Source organism: Triticum aestivum, chromosome 3B, assembly GCF_018294505.1.
Source record: "Triticum aestivum cultivar Chinese Spring chromosome 3B, IWGSC CS RefSeq v2.1, whole genome shotgun sequence".
In the NCBI taxonomy this organism is placed as follows: domain Eukaryota; kingdom Viridiplantae; phylum Streptophyta; class Magnoliopsida; order Poales; family Poaceae; genus Triticum; species Triticum aestivum.
Window position 1 is genome coordinate 319,843,107 of NC_057801.1, and position 23,405 is coordinate 319,866,511.

The window sequence follows — 23,405 nt, forward strand, 5'->3', positions numbered from 1 at the left end:
TCTCTTGTATTTGTGGATGCTTGCATAGGGGTATAATCATAAGTAGGTGTTTGCTCAAGTAAGAACAATACCTTAGCTCCAGTCCACCCACATAACAACTTATCAAGGCAATGAACGTAAGTTGATGAATTGTGGTGAAAGTAACTCGATGATATTCCCGTGTGGCCTCAAGAGCATTTTAAACACTATAAGAAGTTCCACCAGCTTGTCCTTAGCAACATCAAGGATTAGGCCACCTTCCTGCACCACACTAATTTTGTTACTTGTTACCAATTATCTTGCTATCAAACGATCTTACAACATTCAGTAAAAAGCAATAGTACAACACTTGCAAAGAATACCTTGCTGAAAATCGCCTATCAATTCCTTCTGCTCCTCGTTGGGTTCGACACTCTTGCTTATCGAAAGTACTACGATTGATCCCCTATACTTGTGGGTCATCACACTTCTTGTTATGGGTTTTGCAATATTGGTTCCTCTATTAATGTCATGCATTAATCTTTATGCTAAGATATGTTATGAAATATATTTTAGTGAACTCCAGACCATAGATATGGACATCAGATTAGTAGATGGTACATTTAGAAAACCTTATGGTATTCTTTGCGATGCTCATATTTTTTTGGAACTTTCACTTACCCCATAGGTTTTGTTGTTATGGAAATTCCTAAGGACGAATTTTGTCCAAATATTTTTGGCAGACCTTTCCTGAACACTGCAAGGGCCTAAGATATAATGTAAAAGATAAGTGATTTCTCTTCAATATGAAGAGGAATAAAGGGAGTTTCACTTCTGTAGATTCAAGAATCGTCTACAACCAAGTGAGCATAACAACAGTGAGGGTAAAACTATAACCCAACTTGCTGATATCTACTTTGGAACACCATAAGATGAATTAGTATGAAGCCTCACAAAGTATGGACAAAGCCATGAAGATTCTAGAGAAATGTAATTGATCAACATCTTGATGAGGCACCTACTTTTGACCCCCAAATGAACGAAACCTATTGAAAGTGCATCTAGTCCCAGGGTCATTTTGGTAATTCATAACAACATATATCTCACTGAACTAATGCCTACTCAAAATAATATTTTAGGAAAGTTAAATTTAGGAACAAAAGGGATATGAAAATGGACCCCTCAAAATGCTAAGGACAAGTGTCAGATCAAGCCTCAAGACTCTTCATTTATATTTAAGTGATGAAATGTCACATTAAGTCCATAGGTATGCCAATACTATCAAAAGGGGATGAGGTCGAGAAGATGAGTTCTTTGCTGATCAAACTCCAAAAGCCTCATACTACTTCACAAGTTCCCACTATACCAAAACCGAAATATGCTCTCAGACTCACTCAAACATTCCATACACAGTCACCGAGCCATCATATATAGTCGTTGTCCTAAATCCCAATTGTTCGGTCTCACTGAGGAGAACTTGCCAACCTTATGTTATCATCTCTAATTCGTTTGTAAGTCCCTAACGGTTTCAGGCGGTGACACCGAATTGTGAAAAGTGCTTAGGTCAGCACCACTCGGAGCCACTGATCAGTTTCTTTCGGAGTGACCGAAGGATCCATAGCTCATACCTTTTGTGCAGAATGGTCGGAGCAAGTGATTTCATCCGGATATGTGCTAAAAGGTGTGTAACAGACAGATTTATGGTCCTGCCTATATATACATCACCCACTCCACCAATGTCTCTCGAAGCAAACACCACTCATATCCACTGATAGAAAGCCCCCACTCCTCGTGCTAATTTCAAAGGGATTCCTCTCCAACCATTGATCCTTCGATTTCTAGTCACCTCATTGCTTTCCACCCAAATCTCTCCTACCAAAAGTCAGAATATGTGAGAGAATGTTTGAGTGTTGAGGAGATTATCTTTTGAAGCACAAGAGCATGGAGTTTCATTATCAACAACACCATCTATTATGTTTTAGAGGGTGGTGCCTCCTAGGCTGGCTAGGTGTGTTTGGGAGTCTCCCAATCTTGTGGAGAAAGCAAGAAGTTTGTGAGGTCTTGGAGATCGCCAACTTCGTGAAGATCTACCCGAGTGAGGCCAGCCCTTCATGGGCGTAAGCCATGGTGGGATAGGCAATGTTACTTCTTCGTGAACCATTCGTGCGTGTGAGCCATCCATGGACTCGATTCCTCTGTGGGATGACGCAACCGTAATCCTTGAGATTGAAGCCTCCATGAACATGGATGTACGATAACACCACCTATGGGAACCGCGAGACAAAATCTTCTGTGTCACCATTGCGTATCTCTAAACTCTACTCTCTACATTATTATCACTTTGCAATGTTTTTACTTTCCGTTGGCTATGCACTGGACTTGCATGTGTAAGGTGTTCCTTGATTTGCTATTAAGCTAAAACTGCCAAGAACTAAAAGTGGAAAAGGAGTCCTTCATTTTTTGCTGGTAGTCTATTCAACCCCCCCCCCCCCCCCCACACACACACACACACTCTCTAGACATACTTCTGTTCCTACACCTATGAGGTGCCCGAAAAGAAAGGAGATGAAGGACTCCCACTTCCGGAGCTAAAACCATCACCAGAAGAATTAATGTGTGAGTTTTTAGATGAAACAAATAGATATCCTATTATTATAAGTGCTAACCTTTCAGAGGAAAAGAAGGACAAACTTATGAAAACCTTGAAAAATCATCACAAGGCGTTCGGGTATTCTATGGACGACTTTAAAGAAATTAGACCCTCCATATGCACGCACCAGATATACATGGAAGAGGGTGTTGCACCCGCATGAGAATACTAGATAAAGCTAAATTCAGAATTGAAGTAAATGGTGAGACAAGGGGTAATTCGATTATTAAATGTCGAAATGATATACCTTGTGTTTGAAAGTAAGTGGATAAGTCTGATTCATTGTGTACCCAGGAAGGGAGGATTTATGGTTGTGCCTAATAAAAATAATAAACTAATTCCCACTAGAACAACAGTTGGTGTAAAATGTGTATTGATTTCAAATGATTAAATAAAGAGACACTGAAGGATCACCCACTGCCCTTCATCAACCAAATGATTGAAAGGTTAGCCCCTCACACTCATTTTTATTACCTAGATGGATACTCTGGTTTTTTCAAAAATTGTGGTTCATTGTGATGATAAAGAGAAAATGACATTTGGTTGCCCTTTCGATGTGTACGCTTATCGGCGTATGCCGTTTGGACTATGTAATACATCCGCTACTTTTCAACTATGCATGACTGCTATATTTGTTGATTATGTTGAAGAAATCTTAGAAGTATTTATGGACGATTTTTCTATCTATGGAATTTCTTTTGATGATTGCCTTCACAATCTTTACAAAGTTTTGCAGAGGTGTGAAGAATTTAGTCCTAACATTGCGAAATGTCATTTCATGGTGAACGAAGGAATTGTGTTAGGTCACAAGATATCCGAAAAGGACATCGAAGTTGACCGAGCTAAGATTGATGCCATAGAAAAGCTACTGTACCCACAAGACATAAAGGGGACACGGAGTTTTCTAGGACATGCAGGTTTTATAGGTGTTTTATTAAGAATTTTTCTAGTATTTTCAACTATTATAGAAAAGTGTTTCTTCCAACTTCGACGACGAGCGTATTTCACCTTCAAACACTTGAAGCAAGCCTTTTTCACGGCACCCATCGTCAAAACCGCCTAAACGGGATCGGCCTTTGAGGTAATTTGTGAGACTGATGACAACACGATACAAAGATAAACTGTGTACTCCCTGTTCATAAATATAAGACGTTTTAGAGACTTGTGTGTCAAGTCTCTAAAGCGCCTTACCTCATTCCATCACCAAAACGCGTAGCTCTGTAAAGACTTCATTTTTCCCAAAGACAAACGCAAGGGTTTTAAACCATGTGCAACATCAGGTGAATGAGGTTGAGCTCGTCAATCTCACTATGCAAGAGCTTTAAGATGTGGGCTAGCTGGAGGGAAGGGAGTCAATTCAATTTGTGAGTAGTAGCCTTTTTTTAGAGAGAAGTGAGTAGTGGCCTTGCATGTGTTGTGCGTGGAGTGCGAAAATTCAGTATGGGTCGGGTTTTTATCTTCACATCCGTCGTGATTATAACATACTCCGTCCGGAAATACTTGTCTTCAAACTAGATAAAAGAGGATGTATCTAGATGTATTTTAGTTCTAGATATATCTCTTTTATTCATTTTGATGACAAATATTTTCGGACGGAGGGAGTACATTCTCTTTTTTCTTTCCATATAAAGCTATGGTACACAGTTTGCTAACTCTTGAAAAAAGCAGTAACAGTCTGCTACGTCAGGTATACTCTTCAATAACATCAGAGGAAATATAGATGATTCGTATACATACACATGTCTGCATTCTGATCAGCCCCTAAGAAACGTAACAAATTACATATCCTTTCAAGTAGTTACGGCTGCATACGCCTTAACACTGTTAAGATACATCAAGGCGGTGTGTGTAGTCATCGAATGCACTTATTCCACAAAATTTACTACTAGTCCAAACTAACTTGCTGGCCTCCAATTTGAAACAGACAATCAACGGAGCAAGTATTGGAAAGCCTTTACACCATGACCAAAGTTCCTGTTTCGCCGCAACCCCTATAAAACGGAGTATCAGCAAACTGTCACATAACAAAATATAAAAGAGACAAATGTTTCCAAGTAATTTTTAAAACAAGCATACTGCCCCTAGCACATACTCCCTCCGCCCAGAAATACTTGTCGAAGAAATGCATAAAAATGAATGTATCTAGAACTAAAATACGTCTTGATACATCCATCCCTCCGACAAGTATTTCTGGACGGAGGGAGTAGTACTTTAGTGATCTATAAACGCTCTTATATTTCTTTACGGAGGGAATACTATGTACTCCCTCCATCCGAAAAAGCTTGTCCCTCAAATGGATGTATCTAGCACCAAGTTAGTGCTAGATACATCCATTTGAGAAACAAGCTTGGGACAAGTTTTTTCAGACGGAGGGAGTAACTTATAACAGTAACCCTCACCTAACTATCCATTAAATATTCAGGAACAAGCCTTCGAAAACTGGGTTGCCTCTGATTTTTCTGCTATGAACAGCTCATGAAGTCTTTGATCAAATACACCCAATCATTCCCGAATAACATGCGGTTTATACTTTAGATTTTTTTCCTTTACTAATCCAGCTGAGTAAGAAGTAACCAGACCACACAACATGCAATGCCTGTGCAGACTTACTAATCCAATTAGCATGAGGCCACCTCCCATTAACACAACATGCAATGCACGTGCAAACTTACTAATCCAAATGAGCAAGTGAGAGTAAATGTACAGCAACAAATTAGTGAGCAATCCTGGTAAAAAAATACTAGTAGACAGTATGAGGTAATGGGACACATCATCCATGTCAGAAGGTAACAATTGATGTGTGACCCCATGGCTATAACCAGCCGGCTCGATAACAGACAATGAAACATATGAATCCAACTGAGTTTAGCGCATTTGGTTTTCTACTTCCCACAGACAAGAAAGTGGGAAAACCTAAGGGAGCAAAAACTAAAAATTGCATTTCTCATGTACTGGTGTTGATGATATATCACCCATGGATTTCTAACTAAATTATGTTCACAGTAACTAAAGTTCATGATCAAACATTACTTGATATATTTGTCAACATATAGAAAAACAAAATATACAAATAGCTGTGAACTAGAAATAACATAGTATATGGAAACCAGTGATTAGCTACAAAAAGGTAAGTGAATCGAACTTTTTTGGAGTGTAGTGCTTGGAACAAATGCTCATCTGCACATTAATTTCATTTAGTTCATGAACCGAGCTATGTTCACCATTTTTATATCAGCATTGCTTGTTTATTATGCACACAAATAGGGCATAAGGTATTTAACTTAGCCAAGCTACCTGACACTAGAGCTTCCTTTCCTGTGAAATTGGTTGCTGCCCTGGTGCAAAATTGCCTGGCCTGGAGCTTCCCTTGGTAGCTTGGCTAAGTTAAATACCTTATGCCAAGGTATTTCCTATAGGAACAAATAGTGTGCATAATAACCAGTGCATAATAGGAAAATATATTATGCAAACCAAAGGGCTCTAAAGGAATTTTTCCTATAGAAATCCTATCCTGTGAAATTCCTACAAGATTCCTCTAAACCAAAGGAGACCCTAGACACTAGAAAAACGCCCACCGAGCACCTAAGACCTTTCTTAACATTGTGTTGAGTAAATCAAGTTATCTCATACAATCAAGATTCCAAGGGGCGCTCGCCTAGACTAGCATTAGGTGCTGGGGAGCGGACAAGCCACAGTGCTTAGGTCCGGCCGATGACCTAGGCAGCCAGCAAGGAAGTTCGCTGAGAAATCAACATCTTCTGGCAGCAGCAAAGGCGGCAGAGGAGAAACAACAGAGAAGGAGAGGCAGCAGAGGGGTAGTAGAAGCAATAGAGGAGCAGCAGACTAGGAGAGAAGCTAGAAAGAGAGCTCAATGTTGAGAGGCAAGAGGAACTAGTTAGAGCCTAAGCACTGTTCGGAAGTACCTAAGCCAGGCTTACAGAACATTACACGGGAACAGAACATATGATTGGTCCAAGATTGTGCACAAATTACACATGCTTAGGAAATTGTTCTTCAAGCTAGCAAGTTAACAATAACCAAGCACAAAACGAAATCACACTTCACCCACATACTCCCTCCGTTCCAGAATATAAGGTGTATCGATTTCCGTGCAAGTCAAACTTGTGTATATTTTACCAAGATTATAGAATAAAATATCGATATCTACAATACGAAATAAATAAAATAGAAAAATATTTTCATGATGGATCTAGTGAATAGTGATACAAATTTGGTACTGTAGATATTGATAACTTTTTCTAAAACTTGGTCAAACATGCACATGTTTTTCCCACCATCTATATCAGATGTTTAATAAGAATAGGAATCGAATAAGCTGCTGATTGACTGAGGAAGCATCTCTACTCCTATAGAAGACACAGTTGGTGATGACGGTGTGTCTGCCATCTAGCAATTGGGTCCGTCCGATCTGAATCTCTAAAGGATAAAAGCACAGTTGTGGCACTTCTGCAAAAAGACACCCGCCACTACGCTTCGTACTTTTGCACAAAACCCCTTCGGCTCTAGCGTCCCTCCCCACTTCCCCCTTAAGCATTGTAGCATGCGCCGTCCGCCTCTAACGCCTCAGATGCCTCCTGCTCCGCCACGGCATTCCACCGCCCCACCACCACCACCACGACCCCCTCTTCCTCACCATCTCCTCCACCCCCTTCCTCGTCTCCTCCGACACCGACCTCCAGAAGTGCGTCACTGACTCCATCCGTTCCTCAACGCTTCTTCTGCCTCCTCTGCCTCAGCAGTCCAACCACCCATCATCACCACCAGATCCCCTCCTCCTCGCCGTCTCATCCACCCCTCCACTGTCTCCTATCAGCACTGCAAAAGGAGCAGGAGTTGAGCGCAGCCACGCCCAGGCTATGGAGGGTGAGCACCATGCAGCTGATAGGGACAGCAGGCAGAAGGGGAGTTTGCTCCTCATATTCCACCATGCGCCACCTCAAACTCAAGCCCACTGCGAGCCCACCTTCTTTGGCCATGGCTGCTTCTACTAGGACGACACATAGTGGAAGTCAATCGAATCCACGGTAGCGGACTCCCAAGATTCTGGCTGATCCAGGTACAAATTGCTTTGCTTCACAGCTGCTGGCCACTGCACACAAGCAAGTGCTCGACAAAATGCCAGAGTATGTATACGTCTATACCACCAGCCATTCAGTTGGTAGATGCTATTTTCATGTGATTTTGTTAGAAGTTCTGCAGGTGACATGACATGGTTTTATTTTTTGCACATTATATCAAAAATCACCTAGGTGTATGTAACTATATTTGCTAACTGGTAAATTATGCCTCAAACAAATCAGTATGAATCTGCCCATCAAATGTCGTTTTCTCGGTTCCTTTAAGAATTGTTTGAGAGGCCCTTGCTGTATGTTGCTATAGGGAAGAAAGTTCAACGCCAAGGACAGTATGTGCACGCACAACACTTTCCTTGATATAATGATGTTACAACGGACGTTATGACAAATTTTGAGGGAGAGAACAGTGTACGTTTAGTAGTAACAAGGCATCATCAAGTGTTGAGGGTAGCGAGAGTGTGTTTCATGCCCCCACTACAGGGTGTGATACATGCTTCTCCAGGTTGTTCATGAGGGACATATAAAATTCTTGAGAAAAAATCATTTTGTACATGCCTCAACGTTTTCAGAGGCTGATGTTTACACAATAACACTGTAGGTTCAATTGTCGTTCTGACAGAGGGTTTCATGTCAAACATATATTAGAACCATCAGAGGGTATAAGGATTGTAGGTGATTTTCTTTCTTCCCAGTTTTGTTATAGTGTTTGATGAAAGAGCACAAAAAATGCCACGAGGAGTACCTAATGCAATAAATTGATGGAATATGGTTGTTGTAGTGCCTGGTTATAACAACATGAGAAAAAAAATACAAGGAGAGTTCTGTTTGCAAGGATATGATAGTTTTTTTTTCAAATGGTTCTTAATTAACATACGAGTTTTTTACATAAGCTATAGTGTGCAGAAGGTTATTTTTCAAATACTTCTAGATCATGAGTTTTAAGGTAGTCTATTACATCAAAATAGACATTCCAATCATATCTTGAGATGTTTAACCAGCACTTTGATGATAAAGAAGCAAAATGGTAAGCACACAAAGTGAGTAAATCATAATTTTCATGAGCATATTGATGAGCACTTGGATGAGTGAAAATGGATGCTACTGGACGGGCTGTACACAGGTGCTGCAGCTAAAACTGTCATGCTACAGGTTTGTCATGCGTATTTTAGAGGAGTAAATAAGGCTCTAAATAATCTACAATTTGGAGTACTTGACTAAGGAACAATATTTGGTAGAACAGTTCAGTACCAAAGTCATGACATTTATATGTTTACTACTCCCTCCGTTCACTTTTATAAGTCGTTTCAGACAAGTGAAATTGTGCTGTTTTGCACATTGTCTGAAACATCTACAAAGCCTTATAAAAATGAACAGAGGGAGTACATTATATTGACTTGATACAAATGTAGCTACTGTTTTGTACAACCGAACTATCCTGGTGACATATTCAGATCTTTCTTTGGTTCTTTCTCTACTCTACTGAGTTTGTAACAGTTAGTCCCTCTTCTTTTATTTTTGGTGATGTATAAGTTTTCTCATTGAACTTTAGCTGCCTACAAATGTGGACTTGCCATTGTTCATTAACCAGTGCGCTATGGAAATACCAGTTCTTAAATTTTAAAATGATGCTATGGTGAATCAGTAAGCAATTTCTAAGAGATGGTCTTTATTGTCAAGAGGTCACAATAACATAGGATGAACTAAAATTGCACTCCAGAATGTAGATATGTGGTTCCCATTGCCTTCATGTGCGGAACTTGCCATTAGAGGCGAAGCAGCCAGCGTTCAAACTCATTGGTAGATAAGATCTCTTTATGCATTCACATTCTCTATGTATGTTATTTGTTCCGTGGCGAGCACGGGCATCCAACTAGTTTGAAAAGAAAGGAAGGGTGATGCTTGTTAAACAAAGCTGCGTGTGGAGTCGCCACGTATAGCTGTAGTTTCTTCCGGTATTTCTGTGGTAGCATCGGTTATTGCTCAAGTAACAAATGACCCAATCTATCTATGGCAACCAGCCCTGCTTTTGAAAAACTAATACACCTTATATTTTGGAACGGAGGGAGTCTGTGTTATCAAAATATATATTTCAAATTGCTGTATCCTAAGAGTTGATCATTTTGTAAGGAACATAAAAAAGGTGAGGGCAGAAGGACAAATGGAAATCAAGTCTTTATAAGAATGCTATATAATTGCTACAGACTAACCCCATTCATTATTCTGCAATCAATGTTATATAAATGTCAATTTTGTAACAGAAAAATAAAACTCAATCACTTGTTAAAACTCGATAGAGATATAATTGAGGCATGCATACACCAACACTTAATGCATTGCTACAACATGTCTGGTGCATCCTACAATGACTGACACACTACACATACCAAGTGCTGGGGTTACGTACGTAGGCAACTGTTCAATGCAAACACTCAAATGTACCATTCTGCATGTAGAGGTTATAAAAATAAAAATAAAAACAGCCAGAACAAGAGGCTTAACAAATATCAGGAACATATGGGCATGCCACTGTTACATGGCTAGACTGAAAATATAGAATGACTGACAGCTTCGTATGGGCATGCCACTGGTTACAAAAATCAAGCATAGGGCGTAAGATCAATTGATCTAGCCAGTACGATTATGATTAACAAATCTTAGAATCTGCGGAACTTCGGTGACTCTTCAAAACTAGGAAAAGAGGCACGCATAAATTAGTAATAGTAATAGCACAGCTTACATGGCTTAGCATGGCTATAAGTTTTATATTGAAATCCAAATAATAGTATCAGAACAACTAATCAAAACCATATGAAACAGGATGCATAGATGATTGTTCGATTATCTATCGATCCACCATACATGCTGCTAGCTGCCAGAGCAAGTTACAGTTACTCAGTTGTGAAGCTACGTAATTATGTACTGCCAAGTACTCAGTAGATACTTAATGTGTTGGACGGAGATGTCCATTAACTAGCATGAAATAACATCTTCCACTATATCTCTTTCACAATGAAGACTGAATGGACATTCAGGTGAAAAGCAGAAAACTCACTTGCCATGTGTGTGCACCCATAACAAGGACTCAATAGAAGTAGGAAAGAAGGCCTTAAAGTGTTGGTTATTACATCAGAACAGTAAAAATATCAAGATACAAGGCACACAAGGTTGCAAAGCAAATGATGTAGTAGTATATGGCTACTGCAAAATAATGTGCAGGGAGAGTCAATCCACACCTTGCGACACCGGAGGAATTACTGTGCTGTCGCCTCAAATTTCTGAAGCATATCACAATGTGGTGTCTGGTAGGCTAGCCCCCATTGGCGACGCTGCAGCTCAACCCTACAATTCTGTGTTATTATCGAGTAGTAATCCCTCTCAACATGCCGCTCTAGTGTTGTACGCTCAGTGCTCTGGTGTGGATACTGATCCTCAAAATTAGGCAGCTTCACATAGTATGTTACTCCACGTTGGGTTTGAAATTTGTGCTCATAAGGGTAGGAGCGGGATAGGGAGTAGACTGGCTCAGAGGATGGCAGAAAGTTGAGCAACAGAAGCAGCAGTACAGGCAACAGCTGGACAAGCATACGGACAGTGGAGCCACCAGAACCCTGCTGCACACCATGAGCATGATGCATCCCGCCAGTCCTGAAATGGAACGTCCCAAACTGCCTGGTGGTGGCAGGAGCCATCCCACCAAAGAAAAAGTTCCTGAATATCTCATCCGGGTCAATGTCATCTTCATAGAACCCATTGTATGAACGGGCAGTGGATGCCGCCCTCCTGTTGTATGCCGGCGGCTCATCAGAACCAACAAGATCGAAGCGCTTGCGGCTCTCTGCATCGCTGAGGCACTGGAAGGCCTTGGAGACAGCCTTAAAGGCATCCTCGGCACCAGGGGCCTTGTTCTTGTCAGGGTGCACCTTGAGAGAGAGCTTGCGGTAGGCCTTGCGCACGTCCTCAACAGTGCAGTCCTTTTCGAGGCCCAGGATCTTGTAGTAATCCCTAGTGTGCTTCTTGATCTGGTGGATCACCTCCAGCTGCTCCTCCGTGTACGTCCTCACCCCAGCAGTATCACCGCCGCCCTCCTCCCCATCCTTCTTCTTGCCCTTCTGCTTCCTTTCCCTCAAGCCGTCAGCACCGGCTGCTGATGATGCAGCTCGCGACGGCGGAGGCGGTGGGGGATGTGGGGCAGATGACGATGATGACGAGGCCGGTGAGGAGGACGGGTCATCCTTATTGAGGAGGGGGTTGAGGAGGTGATCGATGGGGAGCAAGGGGTCCAGCCGCTTGGCCTTAGACAGAAACTTGAGGGCGCGGGAGGTATCGCCGGCGTCGAGGGCGTCCTTGCCGATGCGCAGGGCCTTGACAGCGTCGTCCTTGTTGCCGTCCATGGCGGACGCGGCAGATCTGTGGCCCGCGACAGCGAGCGACCCCTCCTCAAGCTTCGCTAGATGCCAGCAGAGTCCGATCAGATCGGATCGGATCGGCTCCAGTCCAGTAAACTTCAATCCAATCAAATCCAATCTGAGTAGGTAGTTTGGGACAGAAAGCATAAGAACAATTCCGCACAAACCCTAGACTAGACGAAACAAATATTCTTACCTCGCCGGAGTTGACTGGAGGCCAGATCGGCAACGGCGCGGAGCGGAGTAGGAGAGGTGGGGGAGATGGGAGAGGATTGGGCAACGCCGACGCGACGACCCCAACCTCTTTTCTTGGAAATTTTGTTTCCTTTGGACGCGTGAAGGAAAAGAGTGCAGACTCTATTGGCCCGAGGACGTATCCTGTGCAACGAAAGAACTCGTGCACCAGATGCACCAGCTACACATGAGCCCTCAGATCGTAATGGAAGGGACAGGATCTATCTAACAGGTTGGCTGCTGGTACGTTTTGCAAAAGAGACCTTGAAGCCTAGCTAAATCAACGAAACGACATCTGAAACCCAGTTCATGTCTTCCTCTTCCTGTACCACTGAACCAGGCCCCGAGACTGGTGTATAGTTCAAATAAAAATATTTTCTTCTGCTGCTAACATGATAATCTTGCCCAGGCATCTTGAGATGTTGTTACCTGAAACCTAAGATCAGCATGTATTTCATCTTTCCCTAGCTGTTAGTTATGGACCTTTTCCTAGGACATCCACGTCTCACTTAGAAAATAAAATGAGATTGTTGCAGGATGGTACTCCAATGGAAATGTAAAATCTGGGAATACTGTACAACCTTATTTGGAAAAATGCACTGCAGTGCAAACTGAATTTAGGCCTTCAAAGTGCAACAAAAATTCTCACAAACTGAATTGCAGTGTTAAATGATTCTGGCAAAAGATGCATGTGATCTATTCTTCAATCAGTTGTAATGCTTGAAGGTTTATAACTGAATTATGTGATCGCGCTGGACACAATATTTTTTAGCTGTTTCCATGTAAAAACGTCAAGTATTTACATGTGGGAACATCGCAAGAATTTGATACAAAAATAACATAAACTTTACAAAAGTTGTCCATCTGAACTTCAAAAGCCACGTACTACATGATTTATTTCTTCCTAATCTAAGCCATACACTTAGGAGATTGTTGTGACTCCAGCCATGAAAGTCTTCACCCGCCGACGCATAAGAAAACATGGGTACTGCCTTATGGCTCGCCCCCGGTCTCGCTCTCGCGGCGACCGCCGTCCCGTCCCAGTAGCCCACCAGCCCTTCCCGGCGGCCGCCACTCCGGCGCCTCTGGCCACCCACCCTTGCTCGCCCCGGTGCCCTCCCCATGGCCTTGCTGCGCCTGTCCTGCTGTGGGCCTTCCCACCTTCCCCGTCCAAGGCGCCGGACCTAGATCTGGATCGGGCGCTTGCCACCCCTCCGCCTCCGCCGCCGGGCAGGCCGGCCTGGGATCCGCGGGAGGTGTCGGTCGTTCCGGAAACGCCTCCTGAGCTGCTACTCGCCGCGTCTCGCCCTGCCGTTACTGCCCACGCGTCCGCCTTCAATGCCGCGTCTGGTGGGCAGGGGACGCACTTTATCTCAGGCAGCTGGGCGGATCGGGTCCGCGGCGGGGGCGGGCATGCCCACGACGCGCATTCACCGCGCATGGTGGCCGCGGGGCTCGAGACGAAGGGCGCAGGCGGATGGGTGACCGTCGCGTCCCGTCGGCCGCGCCGCCCGGAGTTCCCTGCTGCGCCAACCCGTCCCTGACTGGATTAAAGGCTTGTGCTTTCGCTGCCTCTTACCTCGCCATCGACAAGCGGGCTGCCGCAACCAAATTACTTGTCGCCGCTGCTTCCAGCCTGGTCACCGCGCGAGGAGCTGCTCCAACAAACCTGCCCCGCACCTCCGGCCAGGCAACTCGGGTGCGCGACCCTGCCGCCCCCGTCCTGCACCTACGGCACCCGCGGCGCCGGCCCGCACTCCTTCGTCCTCGCCTTCGCCCCTCGCGTCCCAGCCCCTTCGCCAAGTTCCGCCCCGCCCCATGGCATGGACTGGCGACCACTCGCAGCGGCCGGCTGAGGTCTTCACTGTGATTCATGCGACGCCGGCCATGCATCAGGAGGCTGTGCTCCTCGGCTCCAACGCCGTCGTTGCATGGCTCGACCGCGACATCAGGGCCAGTCCGCAAGACATCGCCGCCGCCATCGTCCAGGAGATGGGCATGCTAGCGGAGGACGTCTCCGTCGTCAGACACTTCCCCGAGGCCTACCTGGTGCGGTTCTCCCACCAGCATCACTGTGCGGACGCGGCCGGGCGCCGTGACCTGAAGTTCCGCGACACTAGGCTGCAGATGCGCTCTTGGCGCCTCGAGGCGCACTCGAAGAACGTGGACCTCGTCCACCACGTCCGGCTCTGTTTGGACGGACTCCCGCTGCAGGCGTGGGATGAGTTCGCCGTAGCGCAGGCCATCGGCCCCGAATGCTCCATCGACTAAATTGAAGCTGCGTCCAAGCTCAAGACTGACACCGAGGTGCTTGGGGTGTGGGCGTGGACGGTGTCACCGGCAAACGTCCCGCGAGTAAACTGGGTGACTCTGCCAGCGCGCGCTGGTGGTCAGCCGGCCTTTCGTCGACGCGGACTGGAGCGGCGGGTAATCATCCATCTCTCCATCCATGAAGACCCCACGCAAGGCCCAAGGATTGTATCCAAGGGGTACACTTTCCAGAAGGGTGTCGTTGACGGCGAGAGGCAGGCCCGCGATCCACACGAGCGTATCTCTCGCCCCGTTGACAACAACAGGCGCGACAGAGACGACGACCCAGGGCGTGGACGGGATGACAGGGACCGCCGCGGAAGAGACAACTCGCGGCACCGGGAGGGCTGGGGAGACCGCTTCCGACGCAGTCTCTCCCGTCAGCCGAGGGATGCATCACGCGACCAGGGACGCGCTGATGGGCGCGGTGGCCGCAGGGACGCTGGCGGCCGTGATGGTCGTCGCCGCTCGGCCGAGCCGGCTGGGCTGGCCACGGCGACAACGGTTCTTCTCGGCTCCGGCTCTGCAAGCGGGGAGGAGGCCCGTGTCCTTGAGTCGCTGCCGGTGCAGGCCCCGCCGTTGGCTTCTAGGCGTGGCCGCAGCCCGGCGTGCCACCCCTCGCCTCGCTCTGCTCGCCGGCGCTCTCAGGAAAGCCTCACGCCGCCAGTTTCGCCTCCTCTGTCTCCCACAACTGTGCTACCTCCATCGCCACGTTCCAACAGAGGCGAGGCCCGGCCTTCTCCGACCTCGCTGGCTGCCCCAAGCCAGGAGCTGCTCCACCTCTGCTCACCACTCAGGCTCCAAGCGCCTCTGACCTCGCCGGCCAAGCCGCCGGGTTTTGAAGCCTCACCAACGCCACCTTTGGTCTCCAGCGGGCCTCTACGACGCACGCCATCGCCGCGACGGCTGTGTGGGCCTGCTACTGCAGGTGCCGTGGGCTTACAATGCCTCGCACCGCTCTTCGAGGATCGCCAGGATGCAATCTTGCCATCACCTACTTCAACTCCACCTAAGGCACCGGCTGCTCGTCGGAAAACCCTGGCTGGGGTCACCATTTCCAAGTCTGGTGGCTTATTCTCGATCCACAAGACACGCACTTCAGGGTGTGCCAAGGCGGCGCCGGCTGCCAAGGCGGCAGAGCTGCTCCTGTGCCGCAGCTTGGGTATTGTCAAAGATGGTGAAGATGTCACTGCAGCTGCACTCGATGCCTTCGTGGACCGCTTCAAGGAGCAGTTGCCACCTGATGTGATTGCTGCTATGCGCGGATTGTTCAAGCTTGATGATGGAGATGCAACAGATGTCGAGGAGGCACTCATTGCGCATGGAGGAGGAGGCGCCCTCAACCTGGAGAGGACTGATGAGGGCGCCGCTGTCCAGCAGGCGTCCTTTTGAGCTGATGCTCCATGTTTTGGGTTCCCAGGTTTCCCAATGATAGTACAACCTTTTCAAACTTCAGGGGGCTGGTCTCTGCTCAAGAGCGATGAGCTGAATGCTACGTGGTTGATGTGTGTTGGCCTGCGGCCATGTATCAGGTGTGATGTTAGTGTTGTTGCTGATGGAAGACTAGACTCTGTTAGGAAGTGCACTGTCTCCTGTGAGAATGCCACTTTGTGTGTTTGGTTAGGTCTATGTGTGCTTTGTACGTGTGCCCAGTATCGTACAATTCTGGGTAAAGTGACTGTTGCTTCGTTTGCCTATGTTAGAAGATTGTGCTCCAGGGTGCTTCTTGTTATATTATGTTAGAGCAACAAATCAACTTCCTGAGCTGGAATGTCAGGGGTCTCAACTGCCCAGACCGCCGCGCAGCGGTCCATGCTACAATTGCCTCTTCGTCTTGCCATGTAGTGTGTCTTCAGGAGACAAAACTCAACAATGTTGATCAGTTCACGGCTGCCTTCTTGGGTGGACATAGGCTCCGTAGTTTTGCGCAGCGCCCGGCAACTGGTACAAGGGGAGGCATCCTACTTCTATGGGATGATATATTAGTTGAAGCATCCAACGTCACCAACACTGCGTATTGCTTGTCCGCCATGATCCATGTAAGAGCGACCGACGTGGTCTTCAAGTTCACATCTGTCTACGGCCCCACCGACCCCTCTTGAAAAGACGTGTTCTTTGCCGAGCTCCTCAGCCAGAAGCCGCCTTTGAGGGTGGCTTGGCTTGCCTCCGGAGACTTTAATCAAATTTATCGGGCGAGAGACAAGAACAAGAGAAATGTTCACCATGGCAGGATCAACCGTTTTCGGGCCACGCTCCATAGTTGCGAGCTCAAAGAAATCCATCTCCAAAATCGAAGGTTCACTTGGAGCAACGAGAGGGAAAACCCAACGCTATGCAAGCTTGACTCTTTTTTCTGCAATGCCGAGTGGGATACAACCTTCAACACGCATATCCTCCATGCACTTTCATCATCCCTCTCCGATCATTGTCCGCTTTTGCTTGCCGATGACAAGGGCCCGCGGAGGCCACGAACTTTTAAATTTGAAAACTTTTGGGCATCCATGCCCGGCTTCAACGAGGTGGTCCAAATGGCGTGGAACGAACGGGTTGACCATACCGATCCCTATCAAATCATCTTCCACAAGCTCAAAAAGACGGCGATCCGCCTCTCCAAATGGAGTAGGGGCCTTTTCTCCAAGGCTAAAATCCATCTCCAATCCGCTCTTTTGGTGCTTCTTCGCCTCGACATCGCCCAAGAGGATAGGCCTCTCTCGCCCGAGGAGCGTGACCTACGGGCTAGGCTTAAGAGAAGGGTCATTGCTTTGGCCGTGATCGAGAGATCGCGCAAGAAACAATGTGCGCGAATCTCCAACCTCAAAGAAGGTGACGCCAATACTAAATTCTTCCACCGCCGGGTTAATGCTAGGAGGAGAAAAAATCATATCCATCGAATCAAGAACGAGCATGGTTGGGTCACCGAGCATGAAGCCAAAGAGAAATTAATCCAAGACCACTTCTCCCATGTTATGAAGAAAGGAGCGAAAAGTTCAAAAGATTTCAATTGGGAGGAGCTCAATATGGAACGCCTTGACATGCATGGCCTTGACTCTCCAATGACCGAAATGGAGGTTCTTCAAGCAATCAACGACATGCCAAATGACAAGGCCCCGGGTCCGGATGGATTCACGGGCCTATTCTTCAAAAAGTGTTGGGGCACTGTCAAGCACGACCTCATGAGGGCCATTGCTCGTTTCGACTCCCTCCACACTTTGAACCTCCACTGGCTCAACTCTGCGAATGTGGTGCTCTTGCCAAAAAAGGATGGGGCAGAGGGGATTGCGGACTATAGGCCTATTAGTCTTATCCATGCGATCGCCAAGATTATTGCAAAGGTGCTCTCCACTCGGCTCACTCCGCACATGACGGCCCTCATCTCCAATGCCCAAAGCGCCTTCATCAAAACGAGAAGTATTCATGATAACTTCATGTATGTTCGCAATCTTGCACGACGCCTGCACAAGAGCAAGACCCCATCCCTCCTTTTCAAATTAGATATTCGCAAGGCATTCGACTCGGTCAAATGGGAATATATACTGGACCTTCTCCAACGGCAAGGTTTCCCAAGCAAGTTTAGGGATTGGATCACGGCGCTTCTTAGTTCTTCATCATCGAGGATTATCCTCAATGGCATTGCCGGCAACCCAATCAAGCATGGTCGTGGTTTCCGGCAAGGGGACCCCATCTCCCCGCTTCTGTTCGTCATCGCCATTGACCCGCTCCAAAGAATCCTTGATGTGGCTACGCGAAAGGGGCTCCTCCACAAAATTCGGGGTAGGGGTGCCATGATGCGAACCTCCCTTTATGCGGATGATGCAGCCATCTTCCTGGCTCCTATCAAAAAGGATGTTGACAATCTTGCTAATATTTTGAGAGGATTTGGCGAGGTCACGGGACTTTGCACCAACTTTCATAAGAGTTCGATGGTGCCCATTCGTTGCAATAATCTTGACTTGGATCATATCACTCAAAATCTGCCGGCAACTAGGGCTTCTTTCCCCTTGAGGTACTTGGGGCTCCCCCTCTCTGTTTGGAAGCTAAGATTAGTGGATCTTCAATTTCTTGTGGACAAGGTTGCATCCAAGTTGACAACGTATGAGGGCCAAAACATCACCACCATTGGGCGCACGGCCCTTGTCAAGTCTGTTCTCACTTCCCAAGTGATCTACTTCATCACACCGTTGATCATCCCACCAAGTATCCTCTTCAAAGTCAACCAGCTCGAGAGAGCTTTCCTATGGTCCGGCTCGGACAAGACGACGGGGGCGAAATGCAAGGTGAATTGGGAAATTGTCTGTAGGCCAGTTGAGTATGGGGGGCTTGGGGTACTCAACATGGAAAAGTTCGCGCGTGCTCTGCGGCTGCGGTGGCCTTGGTATGAATGGAAGGAGCCCACCAAGTTGTGGGTGGGGATGGGCAACCCGTGCAATGAGGAGGACCTTAACTTTTTCTATGCGTCTACCACTATCACCGTGGGCAATGGTGCGAAGACACCTTTTTGGGAATCACCTTGGCTTCTTGGGCGCAAGCCGAAGAACATTGCGCCACTAATATTCGAAGTCTCCTCGCGAAAGAAGTGGAAAGTGCGCGAGGCCATCAAGCACAACGCGTGGATGCTCAAGATCAAGCCTCCAACCATTATTTCCGTTGAGTTCATCACACAATTTTTCACCCTTTGGATGCTATTGGATGAGGTGCATCTTGATGCGCTCGCCGAGGACGACATTTTATGGAAACACACGACTAGTGGGCACTACTCGGCGGCCTCGGCATATAAGGCGCAATTCATAGGGATGGTGTTTTCACCCATGGACCAAATGGTTTGGAAGGTCTGGGGTCCCCCCAAAGTAAAGTTCTTTGCTTGGTTGGCACTTCAAGATAGAATTTGGACCGCAGACAGATTAGCCAAGAGAGGATGGCCAAATTGTGGTTTGTGTCCACTTTGCAAGAGGGTGCAAGAAAGCGGGTCACACCTATTCTTCAAGTGCCGCTATACTCTAAGGCTGTGGGCGTTGGTCATTGAAAATTTTCACATCTTCGGGTTGGACACCTCTTCATGGCGCTTGTTGGACTCCGTCAACGCTTGGTGGACAAGCACTTGTGACGCCGGCACGCCAAACCGTCAAGCCAAAGCCTCCCTCACCATGCTTGTGACATGGACAATTTGGAATGAGCGAAATGCAAGAGTGTTTAGGTTTAAAAGCGCTCCACCGACTATCTTGCTTAACACCATCTCGACCGAGGCCAACCTTTGGGTCACCGCCGGTGCAAAAAAATTAGGGTCTTTCATATCGCGAGAGTAATAATCCATGTGGTGTCATGGGTGATTTGTAACAAACTCTATTCTCTCTTATTTAATGGATGAGGCAAAGCTTTTGCCTCCGTTTCAAAAAAAAAACATGGGTTAATCCTCAATTGCATCAAATCTGCACAAAAATGAAGTCAGGAACAATAACTGGTTGTAAGTACAGGTTCTAATAGTGAGAATTCTGGAAAGATCAAATCTGGAACATGAAAATTAGTGAGGGTTTCCTCAGTTGGGTATCAAAAAGGGCATTCAAAATCAACAAAGTGAATAAAAAGAGTTGGGTAGCAAATAATATACTGCTGACTTGTACCATAAATCCCAGGTATTAACTTGATCATACACAAGTACTGACAGTCATATGGAAACTTTCTTTTTTACTTGGAAAGCATGAAAAATGTTTATAATCACACTGCTCGTTTGTCTATTTCCAATCTTGCTGCACCAGCTGAGGATAAACTTTTACCCTTACGATTTACCTATTCAGCTCATGCTTCACTTGCAATACAAGTACCACATTATTAGAGTATACCTCTGGAAAGTATGTTCCTGAATATATGTTGACACAACGAGAATTATCATATTGTTGGCAGGGTGTGCTGTTTCTTTTATCTAATGAAGCAATTGATCCATCTGCGACAAACACACCGGTGTAAATGTTAGTGTAGAGTTGCAGGCCTCGATGATAGGAACAATATGATTAAACTAGATTTTAGTAACTGATGGCCCTAAACTGAGTAAACACTGAACGCCGAAACTGAAAAAAAATGAGCAGGCTGGCAGTACCTGTGTTCTGCCTGCTAGCACTAAGCTCGAGGAAATGGCTGCTGTAGCACTGGTTTCTTCATATAAAAGTACTAACTATCACGTGGAAACATTTATAAACATGAGCCGAGGCCTGCTGGAGCACTGATATCTTCATATAAAAGTACCAACTGTCTATTTTCCAGTCTTATAGTTGCAACTGAGGATAATTTTTGTATCCCTTCTTACTGCAGATTCCAGGGACCTCAGAATTTATGAGATTGTGCAAACGGATTATAAGGAATGCCGACATTCTGCCACTGATGGGTTACTACATTGTATATACGAACTGAAAACACTAGTTTCAGGGAAATGATGAACTACATAATAAAATCACGAAGATGAACTTGCAATGCATCAGCAAGTTAAGTTGGACACTGCAAAGTGCACTTTCTACTTAATAATTTTTACTAATAAACGATCAAAACAGGGAGTCAAACCTTGTGCTTGACATATAGATTGTACAAACATATTTCCCCTCGTCTATTTTTCCAGTCGCCTATAATTAATAGTAAAATTATCCATTAGAACTGCATGTCGCACATTGATTCGGTGTTCATACTATTCAATTTACAAAATGCCACTGCACTCAAACGAATCGGTGAACTGAAGGATTGGGAACGTGGATAACAGAAGAACCAAAATTAGTGATCATACCATGGATCCTTTATCAGTAAAAAGAGGATGGTTGGCTCCTAATCAGCCGCAATCATCGATATCCCCGGAGCTACAGCGCCGCGTCGCTAGGTGGACGCAATCGTGGCGAGCCGCCGGTGGACCACATGAGTTGGATTCTGGGCACTGATGCGTCAACGCCGGAAGCCGGAGAGAGAGAGGTAGAAGTTGGAAGGGGGAGGGCGCATCTGGTGTAACGAGGGACCAGCACAGAGAGAGAGAGAGAGCTCGCCTGGATTTTGCTTAGCCCTAGCTCCAGGCTTGGTACAGAACACAACACAGGAAGGGAAGAAGGAAGATCTGGATGCGTGGAGGTCAATTCGCTGGATTTAGCTGTAGTGCGAGGACTGTTTTGCAAATATACCAGGAGCCCAATCATCGACCGAATCCTGTCCCTCTCTTACGAATCCAACGGCCCATTTATCGCTGGTGTACCTGGTGCATCAGTCTGCTCGTTTCACCAGATACTCTCTCCTATTGGCCCAGTCCAAAGCCTATCTCTCTCTCCCCCCCTGTGGTTTGGCGCGGCGACTACCGCGAGAGCTATCTCTGGCTCAAAGCGAGACGGAAGAAAGTCTCGCCTGAAGAAACTGGCCCCGCCCATATACTGTTTTTTTTTTCGTTCGCTGGATCGGTTTGCCCCACTTTTTTATTAGTATTTTTCTTTTTTCTTCTTTTGTTTATCTTTACGTTTCTCTTTTTTTATATTTTTCATCGTTTTGATCATTTCTAATGGTTCCTACCTGTTTTATTTGTTTCTCCCGGTTTTCATTGGTTTTTTCTTTCTTTTTCTCTTCAGTTTTTTCTGTTTCTTTCTTGGTTTTTCTTGTTCTTTGTTTACTTTTCCTTTTTTCAGTTTTTCTTGGTTTTCAGTACGCATTTAACATTATTTACATACATCAGAAACATTTTATATATACACATTTAACATTTCGAAATACATGATTAATATCTTTTGAAATCTTATATTTTTTATGTCTACTTTTTCTATAAGCATTGTACATTTCGTGTATATATCTAGGAGTAATACATTTTTCTAATATACGTTTAATATTTTTTGTATACATGGTCAATATTTTTTTCTATACACATTTTTTACATTTTCAAATGCTTAATTAACATTTTTATAATACAAGATTAAGATTTTCTGGATACATCGATAGATACACATTTAGAATTTTCAAATGCTTCATTGACATTATTCAAATAAAAGATTAATAGTTTTTCTAATACATGGTCAACATTTTTTCTATACACATTTCTCAAATGTTTTATTAATATATTTTAACACATGGTCAACAGTTTTATATACACATTTAACATTTTCAAATGCTTAATTAACATTTTCAAATACTTGTTTAACATTTCTTCAAATGCTTGATTAATTTTTTTAAAATACACAATCATATTTTTTCATACACACTATATTTTCTGTATACATGAGAAATATTTTCTCTATACGTATTTAACATTTTTCAAATGCTTGCTTAATACTACAAATGTTTTATGTAAAGTGGTTTTTATAATATATTTATTTAGAATATTTGAAAGTATAAACAAAAGTAATAAATAAGTAATAAACAAAAACAAACAGAACATTAGGCGGTGGCCTCTTGTGCGCCTGAGCTAGCCCATCTCATGTCTCCCTTCACGCGAGGCCCCAAAGGATCTTCGAATACCGACTGGTCTCCCTCTGTCACTACTAGAGAAAACTTTACTAGTAGCGCTGGTCTTTTACATACCAATAGCGCGGGCACCCGCGCTACTGCTAGGGCGCTACAGCTATTAATTAACACTAGCGCATTTTTAAACAAGCGCTGCAGCTAAGATACTTAGTAGTAGCGCATGTTTCTCTACCAACGCTACTATTATAATCACGTAGTAGTAACGCCCTATTTTCTCCCCACGCTACAACTAGGCAAATAGAAATAAAAAAATGTCAGATGCAATATTCATGGAAATCAAGACAA

General features: G+C 45.3%; 3 protein-coding genes and 1 long non-coding RNA gene across 5 annotated transcripts; 2 read left to right on the plus strand and 2 right to left on the minus strand.

Moving 5' to 3' along the window:
- Positions 1 to 4,263: 4,263 nt before the first annotated feature.
- Positions 4,264 to 13,285, minus strand: LOC123069803 (chaperone protein dnaJ 49). Of its 2 annotated transcripts, none has more exons than XM_044492742.1 (3): positions 12,307 to 13,285; positions 10,938 to 12,206; positions 4,264 to 4,599 (listed from the first exon to the last, which is right to left on the minus strand). In XM_044492742.1, exon 2 carries the CDS (start codon positions 12,093 to 12,095, stop codon positions 10,956 to 10,958), a length of 1,140 nt encoding a protein of 379 aa, XP_044348677.1. In that variant the 5' UTR covers positions 12,096 to 12,206; positions 12,307 to 13,285; the 3' UTR covers positions 4,264 to 4,599; positions 10,938 to 10,955. The 2 variants fall into 2 exon arrangements, with proteins under 2 accessions (XP_044348677.1, XP_044348676.1); XM_044492741.1 differs by having other exon boundaries at positions 10,938 to 12,228.
- Positions 13,286 to 13,291: 6 nt separating this feature from the next.
- On the plus strand, positions 13,292 to 16,386 carry LOC123069804 (atherin-like). The gene has a single exon (XM_044492743.1). The coding sequence runs from the start codon at positions 13,292 to 13,294 to the stop codon at positions 13,886 to 13,888; it is 597 nt and encodes a 198-aa protein (XP_044348678.1). The 3' UTR covers positions 13,889 to 16,386.
- Positions 14,163 to 16,386, plus strand: LOC123069805 (uncharacterized). Its single transcript, XM_044492744.1, has one exon. It carries the CDS (start codon positions 14,163 to 14,165, stop codon positions 14,613 to 14,615), a length of 453 nt encoding a protein of 150 aa, XP_044348679.1. The 3' UTR covers positions 14,616 to 16,386.
- A 4,176-nt stretch (positions 16,387 to 20,562) lies between these two features.
- LOC123069807 (uncharacterized) lies at positions 20,563 to 21,750 on the minus strand. The gene is made up of 2 exons (XR_006432989.1): positions 21,418 to 21,750; positions 20,563 to 21,259 (listed from the first exon to the last, which is right to left on the minus strand). It is a non-coding gene; the product is annotated as an uncharacterized lncRNA (long non-coding RNA).
- Positions 21,751 to 23,405: the final 1,655 nt, after the last annotated feature.